The sequence below is a fragment of the Nelusetta ayraudi genome, unplaced genomic scaffold, assembly GCF_046127955.1.
Source record: "Nelusetta ayraudi isolate G7.1 ecotype Tasmania unplaced genomic scaffold, CSIRO-AGI_Nayr_v1 ptg000048l, whole genome shotgun sequence".
NCBI lineage: Eukaryota > Metazoa > Chordata > Actinopteri > Tetraodontiformes > Monacanthidae > Nelusetta > Nelusetta ayraudi.
In genome coordinates this window covers 13,429,767-13,447,580 of record NW_027466098.1, presented here as the reverse complement: position 1 = coordinate 13,447,580, position 17,814 = coordinate 13,429,767, and the positions used below count along the sequence as shown (strand labels likewise).

The window sequence follows — 17,814 nt, the reverse complement described above, 5'->3', positions numbered from 1 at the left end:
ACCGAGCTCATCATGTGAGCTCGCTGGCCGGCTATAACCAGCTGTTAAGGCTTGGAGTCTTTGCTTTTATCCGCAGTGGTAGATTTTAGATATTCTCTCATATAGGCTATGAGCAGAGCTAACAGCTAACTGGTTAGCACGCTAGCGTCAGTCGGCACAACAGACTAGCAAGACTCTCGTCTTGGCATCAGGTCAACAGTCACTCAGTTAAAGGTCCAGTGTGTGTGTGTATTTTTAAGGAAGCCTATATAACAGCATGTTTTTTGTAAAAAGTGCTGTCAGGTAAACTTCCTTAAAAAAAAAATGGCGGTGCAAGATGGCAGCTAACTAGGTGGTCAGTTAGTTGGTCAATGTATATTCTTATATATATATATCAGAACCGTTCTTTTTAATGCACTGCGATCATACACTTCTATTAATGCATTTCTGGGCAGTATGTTAAGCTTTTTACCAATATAAAAATCATAAATCAAGCCAAATTTTACACGCTGGACCTTTAATGTGTAGCAGCAGTGCTGTGGCGGAATGACTGTGGAGGTAAAGACGCCTTCACGTCACGTCACAGTGTCAGATGAGCTGCGGGCCTGGCGTTGGGGGTTTAAAGGAGCCCACGCTCTGCGTGACACCGCTGACAGGCCACTGTAAAGAAGATGAATCTTGGGGGTGCAGAGCACCGCTGCTAGCGGGTGTCACGGCGTGGCCGCCGCACAGGCGAGGACAGCCAGGAACATCATTCTATTTCCGACCCACCCGCCCACCCCCCTCCCCGGGCCCCCTCCCCCCACACACATTTCCCTTTTGATGACATGACGGATATAACCGTCGCCCTCACAGCGAGGGCAGGATGTAACGGGACAGAGAGCAAGTGGAGGGTGGAGAGAAATATTGGGGAGGCAAAAGAAGCCGGAGCGGGAGGTCAAATGAAGCGGGGGTGGAAATATATTTTTGAACACACAACACACGTCTGATATATTATTCATTCCTTGTGTGTCTATATAATTTTTTTTTGGAGGTTGTTTCAGCACTTTATAATGAGGTGAGGTAGATGCCTCTTAAAAGAAGCCAAGAGACCAACAGCCTCAGACTCTGTGCCGACTGATTAGAGACAGAGGTGCATCTCCAGACCTTCAGATCTCCAGGTTTTTAATTTTTTTTTATCTTTTCCTCTTCAGGCATAGAGGCTCTTGAATTCAAGTATAGTATATATTTTTGTTGTTTTTAGGCTGGAACTAGTTTAATTATTAATCATTTATCTCCTGTTTATTGTTTTAGTAGACATAAAAAAAAAAACTCTTTTTGTCTACAACATTAAGGAGTATATTCCTAAAAAATTGATAATAAAGTACACAGACTCATAAAATTACCAGATAGCTCTCTGCTGTACAGTGAATTAATTTGAAAGGCTCTTTTTTTATTGATATTACTGATATTTTTGGAGGGTCAGGTCCTAAAACTTTTTCTGCCCTGTTCTCCGGTTGCCCCTGGTTACCTGCTATAAGGCCGCGCGCCTGCTGGCGCAATAACGAATACCTCTTTGGGGAGCGTTTCCTTTTATGTTCTCACTGAGGCTGGTGTCCATATTGATTTTGGTCAGTGGGCTAGAATTTCTCCTGGGAGCTAATAAAAATAATTACAAAAAGATCATCAAAAGGCCTGACCTTCTGTTGCGCACATGAATAAATATGGGATGGAGATAATGGAGGAGGCCTGTTCCGTGTGTGTGGCCGACGTAACGCGGAACATATGAACGTGTAACGCTGTTATCTTTAACGTGACCTCACAGTGTAATTGCCATTTCACCCCCTCCAGCCCACTCCCCCAACGAACCGTTTGCCACCTTCAAGTGAGCAACGTGAACTCTGTTGGTCTTTGGCTGCAGACGGACGCGCAGGACATTTGAAAAGATGGCCCGATTGCAGTGAAAATTGACTGGAGCTGTGGGTTTAGAGAAAAGGAGCAGGAGGAGGATGAGCTTCTGGATCAGTAATCCCTCTATGATTTCATCCTCTGGCTCGCTCGTGTGTTTGTTTGTTTGTTTGTTCTCTGCTCGGGCTCTCCTCCTGGACCGGATGGCTGCACAGCCGCCGTTATAAAAAAAGAAAAAGAAAAGTAATGGTGGAGTTATTGCAGACGGTGCGTGAAGGGGGGTGGGGGCGGGCGGCACCGCGTTTTGATTGGAGCGTGTGCCCCGAGACCCAGTGAAGTGCACTCGCCTCAGCTCAGAGAGCACTTGATTGCACAGCGCCAATGATCGCATTAAAAGGGCAACAGAAAGCCCGTTCGCTGCGAGTGAGAGAGTGAGAGGAAGCTGGCGGCAGAGGCCCAAAATCGACTTTCACTTTCGGCCAGGAGTTAGTTTAGCGGAGGCACTGGAGATGCACGTACATTAAATACATTAGCTTTTTCTCCGCGGAGGCCCCTGAGGACACTTGAACTGCATGGAACCACGGCATACGTTCAACTTGCATAAAAACAGGGTTTTTGCTCAGTGCTAAGACGGATTGCATGTCCCCATGCCTGCCTGACCGACTGGTTCCGCACAGGAAGGACGCCGACCAATCACGTCCGACCCCTCCGTGTCGCCCCGGGTCGCCTGGCAGCCGAGGGGGGAGGAGGGCGATTACAGAGTCTTCTGCAGCGTTCAGAGCAGATGGAGAGTCGAGCTTTAAGTGATTGGAAGGCAGTAGATTGGAATACAAATTGGATTTAAAGAAATTAGACTAATATGAATCGAATGGAGTCGCCTCGGTGTGGCGCCGTGCGCGCGCGCCGACCACGACGACGGGATACCGCGGGGAGGGGTGTTGGGGGGGGGGGGGGGGGGGGAGAGCAGATGCTCCAATGAGATAAGAATAAATGTGCGGGTGACACTCCATCTGGGGGGTAGAGGGGGGTCCCCGTGTTCATCTTTTATCTCGCCCTCCATTTATCAACGTCACGCTGTTAATTACTGCTTCGTTTATTTCGGCGGCGGCGTACATCGGGAATGCAAACTCGCCCCCCACCACCCACCCCCACCGGGGGAAACGACTCCCTTCCAGATTAATTTCACCCACCACGGCTGAGCGAGGCGGGGTTAAACGCTGTCAGGCCAGACGCCCACCGAAAGATTTTTTTTTTTTGTTGTTGCTCACGACCGGTCGTTTTGATGTCGGGCAGATTAGATCATGGAGTCCCCGGGAGTCCCGTGTCAAACCCCGCTCCCCCACCACCACCCCAAACAACAGCCCTGTTTAGGGCCGGACAGCGGGCCTGATCACTAATCAATGGCGGCAACACAGGAGGAATTATCCCAAATTAGGAGGAAGAAGAGAAGAGAACAGCCCACCTCCTGTTCGCGGGTCAATACGCCGCTGCCTGCTTCCTGATCCTGTTAAAGACAGATAGCGAGCGGGCTGTGACACAGCACACGCCACCCCTCTACCCCCCAGCCCCCTCCTCCAAGTCTTTGAAGTGTGTTTTTTGTGCTGACTAGTGGGTTTCTCACCGCACCTGTCCTTTCCGCTGCTGCTGCTGCTGCTGCTGCTGCTGCTGCTGGGAGTATTTGGCTGAGAAGTCCGGTTTCCCCAGGAGATTCCACACTTCCAGACAAAGAGCTGGAGGTGTTCACCCCCCCCAATAACCTCTAGTGGCACGTGCGAAATTAGCACTTACGTAAGCACAAAAGGCAGCGGTGGTACGTCGCAGCAGGCATCGCGCTATCGCCCCCCAGATACCAAAACCGCCCTGGGGAAAGGCACAGCGCTCAGATCAGCCCCGACACCTGCAGCAACTCATTCTAAGACAAAGGACGAGACAAAGCGCTTCACTTTGCACAGACTCATTAGCATTTGGCTGCCGACGGGATCGGCTATCGATGGGGGCCGAGCGAATCCGCTTCAAAAGAAGCCTGCGTGTTCCCCGCTTCCTCCCGCCGTTTGATGCTGCGTCAAACTCTTTGATCGTCCCTCACAGTTCTCAGGGCCCGCGTGGGCCGACACCTTGTCTTTGTGGTCGCGGGCCGAGCCGCCGGATCCCCATTTTTTCTTAGCAGCCTTAATGGACTAAAAGTTAACGGCCTCGGGGGGAATCAGCGTCGGACATTAATCTGCACCCCGGCATTCATGTCCGCGCCACATGCGCGGCTTTTCGCAACAGTGGGGTGAACTGTTGCTGTGCCCGCTTGAACGCCACTCAAAGGCAAATATATCATTTGGATGTGTGTGTGTGTGTGTGTGTGTGTGTGTGCCCCCACAGCACAGATGTAAACTGACTGTATACATCCATTCATTGGGTACCCATGGGTCCAATTACCCATGATCCCTTGCATGTAGGGACAGCAGATGGCTGCTATTAGAAATGTCTAAAATGCTGATTAAAGGGTGGAGGGTTTACATTTATACCTACACAATGTTTTTGCAAGCTCTTAGCCCAGGACAAACCTTGTTTCTATAAATTAGAAAGTAGCAAAAAAAAAAAGCCACTTCTGACTCGCCACTAATTTACAGCACTGTTAATGAAACGACTGTTGAATCTGCTGTTTATCGTACTAGAATGTACCTTTGATTTTCAGACAGATGTTGAATTCAAAGTTCAAAAAAAGGCCCCAGGCTAAAAGTTCTGAACTCTTCCCGGTTAATGAACCATTTCTTCCCCCCTGCCTCCGCAGGATCCCGTCTGCGCCAGGAGGACTTCCCACCCCGGATTGTGGAGCACCCCTCTGACCTGATCGTCTCCAAGGGGGAGCCCGCCACCCTCAACTGCAAAGCGGAGGGGCGGCCCACCCCGACGGTGGAGTGGTACAAGGATGGGGAGCGGGTGGAGACGGACAGGGACAATCCCCGCTCGCAGCGCATGCTGCTACCCACGGGCTCCCTCTTCTTCCTGCGCATCCTCCACGGCCGCCGCAGCAAGCCGGACGAGGGCGCCTACGTCTGTGTGGCCCGAAACTACCTGGGGGAGGCCGTCAGCCGCAACGCCTCGCTGGAAGTAGCCTGTGAGTCCTCGTCTCGTTACTCCTCGCTTGCTGTGCTGTGGTTCTGCCGTGTTTTGCTCAAATCAATTATACAGCATATATCTCACTGCGTGCATGTGAAAAAACTGCATTTACTCCTTTAGGTAATAGTAGTTGAGAGGTATTTAAATGTCTCCTCCCTTGGACCCACTGTCTATTTTTAATTTACAACTATAGGGAATAATTCAAATGTCATGCTTTCTTTCAAGCAGTGGTTAAAAAAAACAACTTTGGAATACATTTTTCACATTGAGGAGAAACTATTTTTAAAGAAAAAGCAGCCTTTGGGCCTGTGAGATTGACACGATGGCACGGCAGACGTGGGTCTCCCACAGGTGGGTGAGGGCTGAGCGTCAGGCGCAGATCAAAGTCCTGATAGATATTTGACACAGGCTGTCTGGCCGACGCTGACGAGCATTGACAGGCAGAACCTGAGCCGCGGATCAAATTACCTTTGAAGACGAGACACCTCCCCCCCCAACCTCCCAGCGGGATCAGCCAGGGCTTCCTACGGAGCGGCTCCCAGGCACCTGAGCTGCACGTCAGGTGGAGAAGGATAAAAAAAACACCCCCCCCCCTCCTCCACCACCCCTGTCCTCATGTGACGTTGTCTTAAACGGGAGCACTTTTAGCGGAGGATCGTGTTCCAAACGAGGGCTGATTTGCAAGACGAGTCCTCTGTGGGATTGTTCGGGGGATTTTTCTGGCTATTCACTCCGTTTTTGTGCTTGTGTGATGCCGGTATATAGTTGCTTTTTTCTTTCGGGGCTGCGTTCAGACTGCAGGCAAATGTGATTCAAATCCGATTCCTTCTCAATTTTTAGGGCTCACTGTCCACACTGTTTTTAGCAAGTGTCAAAATTGGATCTGGCTCTGTTCAGACTGGGCCACATTATTAACCCATCTGACAGGTTGCTACCTAAATGATGTCACTGACAGTCAAAACCAATCCGTGTGTTTGGAGCCGTTCGGACTGAAATCCGTTCTGTCCACATGCGATTTGAAACTACCTCCCGAAGGTGGTTTCAATCTGTTTTGCAAAAATCCGATTTCATGTGATTTGTGAGTGTTCAGACTACAAACGAGCCATCTCATTTCAATCAGGATAGGCTAAAAATCAGATTTTGGCTGGCAGTCTGAACGCGACTTTAATAACAAGAACCGGGTCCAAAAATGTCAAATTGAATGTTTTATTAAATGGAACACCTTACATTTCAGTTGAAACAATAATAGCAGTGGTGCAACATATGGACAGCTGCCAGTCTGTGGTGATCATTGGTGGTTAGGGCAGTTGCTATGTGATGCATGTTTTGTTTTTTTCAATTGTATGCGTGTGTTGGAGATGCAGGCTCTAGACTCCGCCCCCCCGGGCCCGCCCCTCCCAGGGGGGACTCTCCCATCACCCCCCAGGTGCACAACAGCGTCCCGATCTATCGATCGCAGTAAGAAGGCTCTCCCAGCCTAAATGAAAATTCATGAAACATTGATGAAGTCTCCGGCTTATTTTACTTTCCCCCTTATTTTTTTTCATGACATTTCCTGTCCCCCCCCCTGACTGTCACTGCTGTAGCCTCCCAGCGTAATGCCGGCTGAACAGCAGAGGTAGTAGTTGAGAAGAATGGGACGGCCGCTTGAACGGCTTAACGGTTGATGGGTTCGGGGTGAAAAGGCCAGGAGATGACAGAATTAAGAGGGGCTAGCAGGGTAGCTACGAGACTAGAAGTATATACTCAGCCTCTGCTGAAGCCCTCGGTGGAACCAGTTCTGTCTCGTGGGCTGTTGTTTCTTCTGTTTGATGTCTTTTTTTCTTTTTCTTTGTTAAAATTTCATTCATTCACTCATTTTTTTTTGTACGTTCTTGTCTTAAAGGGTGAGCTGCTTTCAAGTTGCCTCGCCTCCTTTTCAATACATCACAACATTAGTCGCGCTGTTTGTTCAAGTCGAGTTAAATGGACAAAGTCGGCTAACAGACAGAACAATGGGACTGTATCCAAGTGATGTATGCGATCTAAATCATTTGTCAAAAGAAGTGGGCGGAGTTCCCTGAGAGCGGCGATTGAAAAAAAAAAAAAAAAAACCTGTTCAGGGAGTGTGTGATATTATGCAGGTGAAGAATCACATTAGGACAGTAATGACTCGTTTCAACTTTAATGACAAGTAATCTGCGGGATATTGGAGGGGAATGTCCCGAAGCTGCTCCACTGGACCGCCGTCTAATAAACTGAGCTAATAAAGAGTGTGGCCCCGGGGCTGCAGGCTGGCCGGGATCGACTGGCCGTCTAGCGACTAGCGTTGCCGTGTTACTCTGCTAACCCGCTAAGTTCAGCGTGAGAGTCTGGTCTGCGTTACTGTCTCACTAGTGTCACTCTGTGTTCTCTCTCTAAATGAAGCGAACGGCCGGAGCATTACAGGTGTATTTGCAATACACCATAACAACCAGGTGCTGATCACTTTTTCTTTCGGATTTTTTCTTTCCTTGTGTTTTCCTGCCCTGAATTAAGCCTTTCAAAGAGCATTAAGGCCTCCGTGCACAGTTTGCCTTCCAGGCTGTGGGCTTTCTTGGCTTTCTCTTTCAGTCGGGCCTTGTGCTGGAGCTGGAGGGGGTTGGTTGTGTTGGGAGGGTGGGGTGAGGCGGTGGGTGTGGGGCTAAATCCCACTGCACGGGGCTTACAGCGGTGATTAGCTTTATCAGGTCCTGACATCCGGCCAGCGGTCGTAAAGCCGCCGCTAATCGCACAAGAAAACGCCGCATTTAAATCTGAGCCCAGTTTGTGTTTATGATATTCTCCCCCCCCACCCCACCCCTCCACGTGTATCGAACCCACCTTTGCCCTCGCTCTATTCACGAGCGCTGGGGCAGGAACCCGGTGCAATAATTGAATTCGCCGCGCCGCGACAAATTGGACTCGTGTCGGCGGCGCCGCTGCGTGGCCGACGTCGAGTTGGAGGGCGGAAGGTAGCAGAGGAGGAAGGGAAAGGAGATGGAGGTCTCTGAGATGTGCGTTTGCATTATTAATGAGGGAGAGGCTGGAGCATTGGGACCTGGGCTGCTCCTGTCCCGACTCTTTCAAGCGTGTCTGCTTTAAGTGTCGGGTGTCTAGCAGCGCATTGTTAACAAAGGAGCGAACAGCAGAATGTCAGAGGCTGCAGAAGTTCCAGAAGTGGAACTTGTGTTGAACTTGTCCACAGCTGTAATTTTGTCTCTTCACCTAAAGCCTTCTAACACCTGCAGGCAATTTCCCTGGAACAGATATCCCACATAAAAATACGTGTGCCCCCTTTTCCTCCTCTCACGACAAACTGGGTCAATGTGCGGGTCCATAAATCATCTGGAAGCCGCTGTCAGGGACGCGTATCTACCGCTAAATAAACCGCCAGCCCTGTGAAAATTGCATGTATGCAAGTCTTACAAGACACACCTGGGGCGACGGAGAACCGCGGAAATAATTTTTAATTAGCATCATCTTTTTTCTGGTCGACAGGTAGCACACGCACATGTCCCAGACGTTTGTTGGGTTACCGGTGGGGAGAAAAATGCTTCTTGGGCCTCTGATGTCAATGTGGCTTCAGGTTTATTAAGCCCCTTGTGGTCTCAGGGGAAGCGAAGACGCAGTGTCGCGAAGCACAAACCTGCAGCATTTGCCTCTTTGCTCAGTTTGCAACCTTTTAAAAAATGCAAATGACACAGAAATGAAACAGATGTCGCGGGCTTGATTCTAAATGCCGCTTGGACCGGGACCGGATGACTTTTAAAAAGGTCCTTTGATATCATCTAATGCGCCGCTTATGCAATTAAGTGAATCGTTAGGTAGCATTTGGTGCTCGTACAACAAGGCAATTAGCGGGGAAATAGAGTTGGGAGAGGTGCGAGGGGTAAAGAGAGGAGGCGGAGGAGGGTACCAAGCTGTTCCTGTTGTGTCCAGCATGAGGGGGAGCTAATAAAGGGATGGGCCAGGAGGAGCCGGCCAGGTGGGGAGCCAGGCGGAGCTGCACTGCACCGCCTCTCGCAGGCTTCATCTGGGCTCATTACCGGAAATAGACTGATGGTGCTCTCGCTCACTTGTAGGAGGGGGTAGAAAAGTGTAAAAATCAGCTCTCGCGCTCACATCAACTCCAGTAAATGCAGGTTGAGTCTGGACTCAAGTACTCGGGAATGAAGTAACTGCCATGATGTTACCAGGAAGCTGCCTTAATGAGGCAAAAATACTGCCAGGGTGAGAAATACAGGCTATTTACTACTGCGCCCAGTACACAGAATACATCAGGGTGTGTTTTAGTGTGTAGCAATCATGGATGTAACTCGAAACTCGATCCCGGACTCGCAATTTGCCGGCGCAACGATTTTTCCCAGTGGCCACTCAAAGTATTGCAGCAAAAAGCATTTTTCCCATAGACCACAATATAAAAATGAACACCTTTAAAATGGCATTGTAGATTATTCAGTTATCAGTTAACCAGTGCACCTTCTGTCTCTTCCACTGCTAACTAGTCAGCGGGCTGGCTTCTTCTAGCCAGGCGTGAGCCGCTGGTGTGGCCTTGCATAGTGTTTCCACAAAGTAAAGCGTCTTCTCGCGGCGAGGTCTCGTAAGCAGGTTAATAGAAGTTTTATAACTCTACACCCCGGCTGACAGATAGACAGACGGACGGTTAGACGTGCTCTGTAATTGGCAGGGGGGCCATTCTCACCATTCCAAGTCAGTGACTCATGAAAATGTTTTGAAACTGTCATTTTAGCGTTGAAAGCCTTCACAGCGTCGCTTCTTTAAAAGCGCTGCCTTGTTAAGAGGAATGCGGCGACTGTGAAGCTGCAATAGGTCACTCGGCAAGAACGGCTCTTCTCTTTTTGCTGTATTGCACATGTTGCACTCACGGCAAGTCACCCTATTGGATGTGCTGTCTGCTGGGATGTGTCTCTCGGGGGTTATTGCGGGAAGACTCCAACTCTTTTTTTTTTTTTTTTTTTGTAGCTGTGACGCTGCGAGAGGGAGTGAGAAACGTCCTCCCTTGCTAAACCGCCGGAGATGAGGAAAGAAAAGACAAACTAACCCCCCAGTAAATGTGTCATCTCTGCTTCTGCACCGCCGCTGTACTTTCCTCTGTGGAGCGTTATCTACACGGCTCACAACATTTCCACACACACACACACACACACATGCAGACAGTTCCCACCAGCCATATCCAGCAGCACGCAGATGGCTCTTCCATTTATCAGCCACAGATGGCCGCAGCAAATGAGGAGTTCCCGCCACAGCTCCTGAGAAGGAGAGGTGAGGAGAGGGGAGGACAGGAGAGGTGAGGGGAGGTGAGGGGAGGTGAGGAGAAGAGAGGAGAGGAGAGGAGAGGAGAGGAGAGGAGAGCCGGCCTCCCTGGCTGCTGAAAAGTGAAACTTGGAAAAGTCTCCCAGGTAGATAAATCATGGAGCGAGGCGTGTTCGCTTGCAGCACTCTGACCTTCCGCTGTGTCACACACACACACACACACACACACACACACACACACACACACACACTGACTCGTCACACAAACCTGATATGTACTGAGACTGCACTTTTATTATCCCCAGCAGGCCTTGTGTCCCTGCTCTGACCTCCCCGACTTCAATGAGGGAAATAGACTGTTTGCTTTACCTCGCTAGCTGTTCTTTCTTTAGAGGAAGCAAGTGCACAGCAGAAAGTGAGACATATAGGACAGCGGCGGCGGTGGTAATGGCGTGGGGGGCGATGCGGCAGGAGTCGGGGGAGGGGGGGAGGGGGGTCTAGAGACGGAGAGGCCAGCGAGATGATGGAGGAAGTGACAAAGCGACAAGTTTGGAAATGAAATTTTCCCGTCTTTCCGGGCCGCTGCTCCAACTCTTTGCCAGGCTTTTTGTCGGCGTCCCGTCTCTCCGCCTCCACCATCACGTCGCCTCCGAGTGCCCCGAGTGGATTGAACAAGTGCGCTTCCGCCGGTGTCATTGACAGAGGGGTGAGCCCTCAGCCGCAGAACGCCGAGCCGCTCACTCCTCACTCCTCACCTCTCACTTCGGCCATTAGCGGCCGGGAAGATGAAGCACCGGCTGCGGCCGCCGCCCTTTCCCGGCGTTTTCTTCTTCTTTCCGCACGTGACTCCGACTCCTTCGCCACCACAGCGGCAAAAAGTTATTGATGGCCTCTCGGCTCGGACAGTGCAGGGGGTCGTTTGGTTGTCCCTCGATGTTTCTTCCCACCTCCCGCCCGCTGACACTGCTCGGAGATGGGGAAAGTATACACCTGCACCAGCTTGCGGTGGTGGCAGCAGGGACGCACGTTTTGTTTTTTTTTTTCCTTCCTTCCAGACGGTTGAAATAAAGACGCCGTGCGTCGCTGCCTCTTTCAATTATCGCACAATTTTGGGCTCGGCGTGAATTATTGAAATCTCTCTGCCGCCTGATTATTGATCGACCTTAAAGCACAGAGGGGTCTCCGTGCTTTCATGGGTGAATTGCATTCTGATTGCTGTTTTAATATTGACTCGCCCTGGTGATTTATTTAACGCCCGCGTTGTTCACAGCCCAACTTATTTATTTATTTACTATTTTTTTTTTGGGAGGGGGTGGGCTCCAAAATATCCCGGCTTCACCTCCGTCACTCTGTTACAGTGTGAGACAGCCGAGCACGCGGGTCCTCCCGGCTCCGTGGTTGTTGCGCAGGTGTGATATTCACTGGCGGCGAGATGAATACGTCTGATACCACTCTATTTGCTGTCAAGTGGGCGACGGGACACGTGAGTGATAATAATATTAATCGAAAGAAACGCGACCCCGAGTGAAATCCCCGCGGACCCCCTCCCCAGCCCCCAGACTCGCCGACTCTCCGCCCAGTCCGGGCCTGGGATTGGATCCCCTGACCCTTGAAAAAGCCCCCCCCCGCCCTGCCCTCCTCCTGTCCACCCCGGATCTCCGCCAGACCATAATTCCTTGAACCTAGCGCTCCCCTCCGATGAACGTGTCTCTGTAGTGACTGACCTTCCCCACCCGACCGCCCACCTTTCTCCCCTCCCCCACCTCACCCCTCTTCCCCGAGACCCTCCGAGGCGGCCGCTGATGGTAATCCATCATACGGGGGGCCGGGGAGGAGGTGACAGGGGGCGGGGGGCTGCTGCTGAAGTTCAGGCGGCCGAGCTGATGCGGCTTTTGAATCGAATGCCGCCGAAATTGATTCGGCCTTCGATGTGCCGAGCGTTGTGTGTTACCCCCACCCCACCCCCCCAGGTTCACGCGCCTATTATTTTCCTCCGGTTACTCTTGCACACGCACCCTTAAACACACATTCATTCACACGCATGCATGCTGCGGTTTGGAAGGGATTGATTCTGCGTTCGGGTCGAGACTCGGTCAGACCTGCGATTTAGTCTCTTTATTTTCAGATTTTCACCCTGGCGATTCCGCAAGCTGCACGAGCGCTGTTGTCCGCGGCGCTAAGCACAGACAGACAGACCCAATACAAACGACTGTGTGGGTGTGTTTTTTCCACTTACATTAAGGGCAGTCCATTCTTAAAGCAGCCCTTGGGAGAATAGTACGACTAGCTGACTTTCAGCCTCATTAGATTCTCAAGTGAACTGTGCGGATGGAGGATGGGGCGGAAACACTGTGGAGGATGGGAATAAATGGGACACGATTCCGAAGCGTTTGCTGTGTGCATTCTATTCCTCCTTCTGCGTTTGTTTCGACTTAACGGTTTGATTTGCAAAGGACACAAAGGAATAAATGCATTCCCTGGAATTTCCGGGGCCCTCGGCCTTGGAACGTCCATCCGTTGGTTCCGGATGCGCTGCGGCTGTGCTAACATCTCGATGGCACCGGCAGATATTGTGTTTGGCCGGATTGCATTTGCTGTAAGGGACACCTTTTAGCCGGCAGAGCCCCCCCAACAGCTGCAGACCAGAGTTGAAACTCGATCGCTCGGCCCCTGCGTACACCACCCCTCCCCCGCTCCCTGTCCCCCCACCCCCCGGCCGCTATCGCTCCTTCTCCTCCTGCCCCTCTTCCACTCCCTTCTTTCCTTCCCCGCTGTTTGAAAGTGATACCCGAAGCGCTTTTGCTCACTTTCAAAAGCCGAGGGAGACAATATCAAATTTTTAAGAGCGTGTTCTCTGTGCCAGCTGCGCTTCCAATCCGTTTTACAAGCCCGACCTTTTCACCGCTGCGCCGCGGCATCCTTGCCGCATCCACACCGGCGGCACACAGGAAGTTGGGTGGCGGCTGCGTCCAGTTCAAGGTGACACCGCGTTAATGGCTTCCCATTTGAATGTGGAGTGCGTCCCTAACTGCTGCTGCTGCTGTGGTTGGTCGGACTTGGCTGAGGTGAAGGAGGAGGAGGATGAGCCACAGAGGTTATTGATGTTTTTATTTTTTTAATTTTTTTTTCAATCAGCGGTCGTCACTTCCTCCGCAGGAGCTGCCACAGCGGCTCTACGTCACGGATCCTCAGCCTCGGAGAGACGACGCGTGATTCATTGGGGTGGGGGGGTGGTGTTGGGTCGGAATCTCGCTAGCGTGTGACCAGGTGCGGCGCGATGACATCACACGCTGAATGGAGGAACCCGGGAGCTCTGGTATGTGCAGCCACCTGCTCCCTGCAGCTGGGAGGATGATTAGCAGCTAGCCAGGGCTGATTATTAACCGGCCAGACGTTCATCCGGCCAAATGGACAGACAGAGCGAGACACCGGCAGACGAGCCGCGCGCTGCCAGATATGAGCCGGCACGTTTGCTGGCACGGGCGGCGGGGCGGCGGGCACACTCGCCCCAGACCACTTCGGCACTGGAGTGGCTAACGGCAAAGCTGAGCCGTAGCGACGGCGTCGTTCGCAAATGCTGCTAACGGGTCTTTTAAAATTTTAGTTCATTTTTGAGGCGATCAGGCATCTGTTCTATCCGCACTTGCTGTGTTTATTAACAGTTATGAGACGCGGTGATATCAAAGAGCTAAAATTAGGGGGAAAAAAATCGATCCCTCCGGTTCGTGCGTATCCAGTTTTTCGCCGTCAACGTGTTCGCTTACGCTCGATAGGAGAAAAAACCCGACACCCAGCGCGAGCGAGGCGGCGGCACTGAATCATCTCAAGCGTCGCGATAATTGCAGGGATTTGTCTTGGATCCACCGACATCATCTTATTCCGCAGGAAATGAAATCCTGCGACGCTGAGCGATCACCGGGGGGTGTGTGACTAACTAATGAACGCGCTCATTTGCCTCCACCGATCTTTAAAAGCCATTAACGCTCTCCTGTTTCATGCACGGATTGTGCCTGTGACACAAAAGGCGCGCATAGATTAGATTTTTGGAAGCGGCACACGGCAGTCGCATATGCGCATGCTAATACCCTGCAACCACACACATGCACACACGTGCACGCGCACGCTGAAGAAGCCAGGCCTCTTTTTCGTCCAAGTGTTGTGATGAACACTGGCCGGTCTGAAGCCTAAAGGCCACAGCAGGAGAACGATGAGGCCCGTGATGGCGTGCTGGAGTGGAGCTGCCTAATTGGCTGAGCTAATCCACGGCCGGGCGCCCGCTGCAAAATTTCCATGCTGGATATTTAGTTTGGGTCCTTTATTGGTCCCTATAGAGTTTGTGAATTTTTGCGGGAATGAGACACGCGTATTAAATCTCCGACACTCCGTGAATATCCGCCGCTGGCTGCTGTTGCGCTGCAGGTTTTTTTTTTTTTTTTTTCTTTTTTTTGGGGGGGGAGGGGGAAACGTATTAGTCAGAGCCTGTTGAATTGGACGCGTCCCGCAATTAGTCACTTGTTAATTTATCTGACTGTGATGTATTATCAGTTTTAGTAATTAATTTGTCCCTGCCCCTCCACGCGCAGCCTGCGCGAAACACTACTGAAGATTAAAAACGAACATTAATTTAAACCTGTGGCATGTTCATATTAATTGTTAATGATCCCCGGGATCGCCTGTCTCCAGATCGAGGAGACAGCGGATCGGCCATTATCGGGGTTTTATCAGGTCGGACTCGGAGCAGAAGGCAGTTGTCCGTGTGATTAAGCGTCTTCCGCAGTGGCGGAGAGGGGTTGATAGGGCCGCTCATACCTCCGAGTCGAGATAGGCTGACCCCTGCTCACCTCTGGGTGTGACCTCTGACTGACCATCGATTGACCATCTCCTGACCCCGCGGCTTGAAAACAGAACTGGATATGGGTCCATTTGGCAGTCTGGAGAGGCTCCCTAGCATGCGCTGCTAATACGGTTAGCCCGGTGTTATTGAGAGATTTATGACGGGGGGGAACAGCCCAGGACGGGCGGGTTGCTCCTGTGTCGGAGGAGGAGAGCGGAGAAAATTCACTTACAGTCTGAAGAATATGAGCATCTGTCAGCTTCTTACCCGCTCATAACGATCACGTTCACTTTGCGTCGCAGTAACTTCAGCGCTGGATTTCCAGCGGATTCTTCTCTTTCCCCCTTTTGTATGACAAAAGAAGCAATCTCAGATTGTGTGGAGCCTAACACTGTGTTCGGTTTCACGCTGGCGCAGTCACAGAGGTGTCACTGTCATCGTGGACATGTGGCGGTTTCACGTGACGGATCTCTCAGGCAAAAAGTGTTTTGTTGTTTTCCGACTCCACGGAGAAGCACAGTGGAGGGAAATGCAATTGAAAAACCAAATGAAAAGCCAACGTGGTGTTGTTGATACCAAAACAAAGAGGACTGGGTTGTAAAAATCTTAATTTATACCGGCAACCAAACCAAATAAATGAGACATTTTAATCATTAAAATTAGTAAAAAAAAGAAAAAAAGACTGTGACTAATCCACACCTACGGCACCTTTTTGCACATATTGTAACACTGGGGGAGGCTGTTTAATGAACATCAGATGTTTGTTTTTTTATCTATCATATGCCTATTTTGATATCACAATATATACCTTTGACTTATTACTGAGGTATTATTGTACCGTGAAATTTCGATACGGTAACATCCCTATCACATTGCAACGCTGACATATGTAGGCTTTATTCACCCTGTGTTTTTTGGTCATTTTAAGTACAAACAGCCCTTGTCTGCTTTGTAGGACATTTTGTAAAAATTAAACCGTGCAAAATCCCCCCGCATATCTACGCCGCTCCCAAGCAGATTCTTCTATCTCCGTTCAGCATGTTGCCACTCTGCATCCCCCCAGCCCTCCTCCCGTTCTCCTTTATCCCCTAAATTGCTGCTCCCTGACTGGCTGCCGATGATAACAATTTCTGGCAGAAGCCAAAACGCCCATTTCTGCCTCCACCCCCCACTGCAATAATAAAAAGGGGGTGGGGGGGGAAAGAAGTACGCCTGCCCAGTGACTGACAGCTAATGGCATTAGCGGCATTTTCTCATAAAGTTTAATAAGGAACTTGACTCGATAAAGGATGCAGATGAGGCCGGGAGACACAAATCCATTTCGACATGGAAAAGAAATATTGAGCGGGGTAATTTTCCATCAATAGAATAAAATAAAATAAAATAAAAACTACAAAATATCACCAAAAATATACAGAAAATTTCATAAATATTCGTCCTACAGCTCTCAGCCTGACGCCCCACCCCCCTCTGCTCGCACTATAAGAGGGTCTCACCTCTCCTGACTGCATCCGTGTGCCAGCAGCACTATTGCGGTCGCTCTCTCTCTCTCTCTCTCTTCCTCTCTCTCTCTGCGTGTCTGCCTCTCTTCCCACACGCAACGGGGGGGTTGGTGGCGGGTTGGGGGGACAGGGCGGGGGCTTCTTGGCCCCGAGAACGTGGCATCATTAACTTCCTTGAGTGGCAGACGCTGGACGTGTGGAGGGCTGTCCTGTCTCACCCCCTGCTGGGTGTCCCTCAACCCCCATCACTCCTTCCTGTCACCCTCCATCCACTACACCAACCCCCCCACCCCACCCCCTCACCCCCCGACTCCGAGCAGCCATCCGCAGATTTCATACACTCGGTGTTCAGTCGAGGGTGAATGACGGGACGCATTAAAGGGGACGCGTGCGCATTTCCAGCGTGGGAGATCTGCCAGGTTGATTTGTTTATGCCTTTGCATGTATTCGCAGCATTGCATTGATCGGGCCGCTCAGCAGGTAGGTGGTGTTCTGAAAAGCCCACAGTCGGGCCTCAGAAGTCTCGGTCGTTACCACCGGCGTTGCCACGTGCTGCCGAGCTCCCCTGTGGCGCCCGCGACCTTTTTCATTAATCCCAAGCCCCTCGCCGGAGCCCTGACAAGCCACAACCCGGCAGGCGACCCCAACCCCCGACCCCCAACCCCACCACCACTCCCACCTCCCTCCTCCTCCGTGCTACCCCGGGATGACGCTGCACCATTATCGGATCACACGGACGAGGCAACGCAGCAATGACAGCTGCCAGTGGTCACTTAAATCAAGCCCTCCATTTCAATTGAAACTTGTCACATCATTTCTGGGCCCCACTACTAGAATTTCTTTTTTTTTCTTTTTTTTTGCTGCGTCCTGTTCCAGGGTTCACAAGTTTTGAACCGTGGGGTCGAAGGTCAGTGTGTTTGCCAGGTCTTCACAGCGAGTCCCGACAACATCAGATGTCAAGTGAGTCGGCCAAGCGTGACTGAGCTCCGCTCGACTTCCATCTGGAGAGCAGGAGGAAGCGGGAGCAGCGATGAAAAACCAGTAAATTTCACATGTATTCTCTCGAAATGTTCCTTGGCTTGAGGAGGACTGAGGCATATTCAAGCTCTGATGGGAGGAGGGTCGAGGGTTTTTTTGGGGGGTATTTTTCTTTTTCTTTTTTTCCTTTTTTTTTTTTTTTTTTTTGGTGGTGGGGGTGGGGCTCTAAAACAGACTTGTACTGTGGGA

The 17,814-nt window shown here is 51.0% G+C and overlaps 1 protein-coding gene across 7 annotated transcripts in view; it reads left to right on the top strand.

Annotated features, from left to right (window-relative positions):
* The window catches only part of robo2 (roundabout, axon guidance receptor, homolog 2 (Drosophila)), a 282,559-nt gene that overhangs the window by 133,427 nt on the left and 131,318 nt on the right, over positions 1-17,814 (top strand). For all 7 annotated transcript variants that reach the window (XM_076036459.1, XM_076036455.1, XM_076036456.1 and 4 more), the window contains one exon: positions 4,649-4,975. In XM_076036459.1, the coding sequence (XP_075892574.1) occupies positions 4,649-4,975 (327 nt within the window). The remainder of the gene's footprint in view (positions 1-4,648; positions 4,976-17,814) is intronic.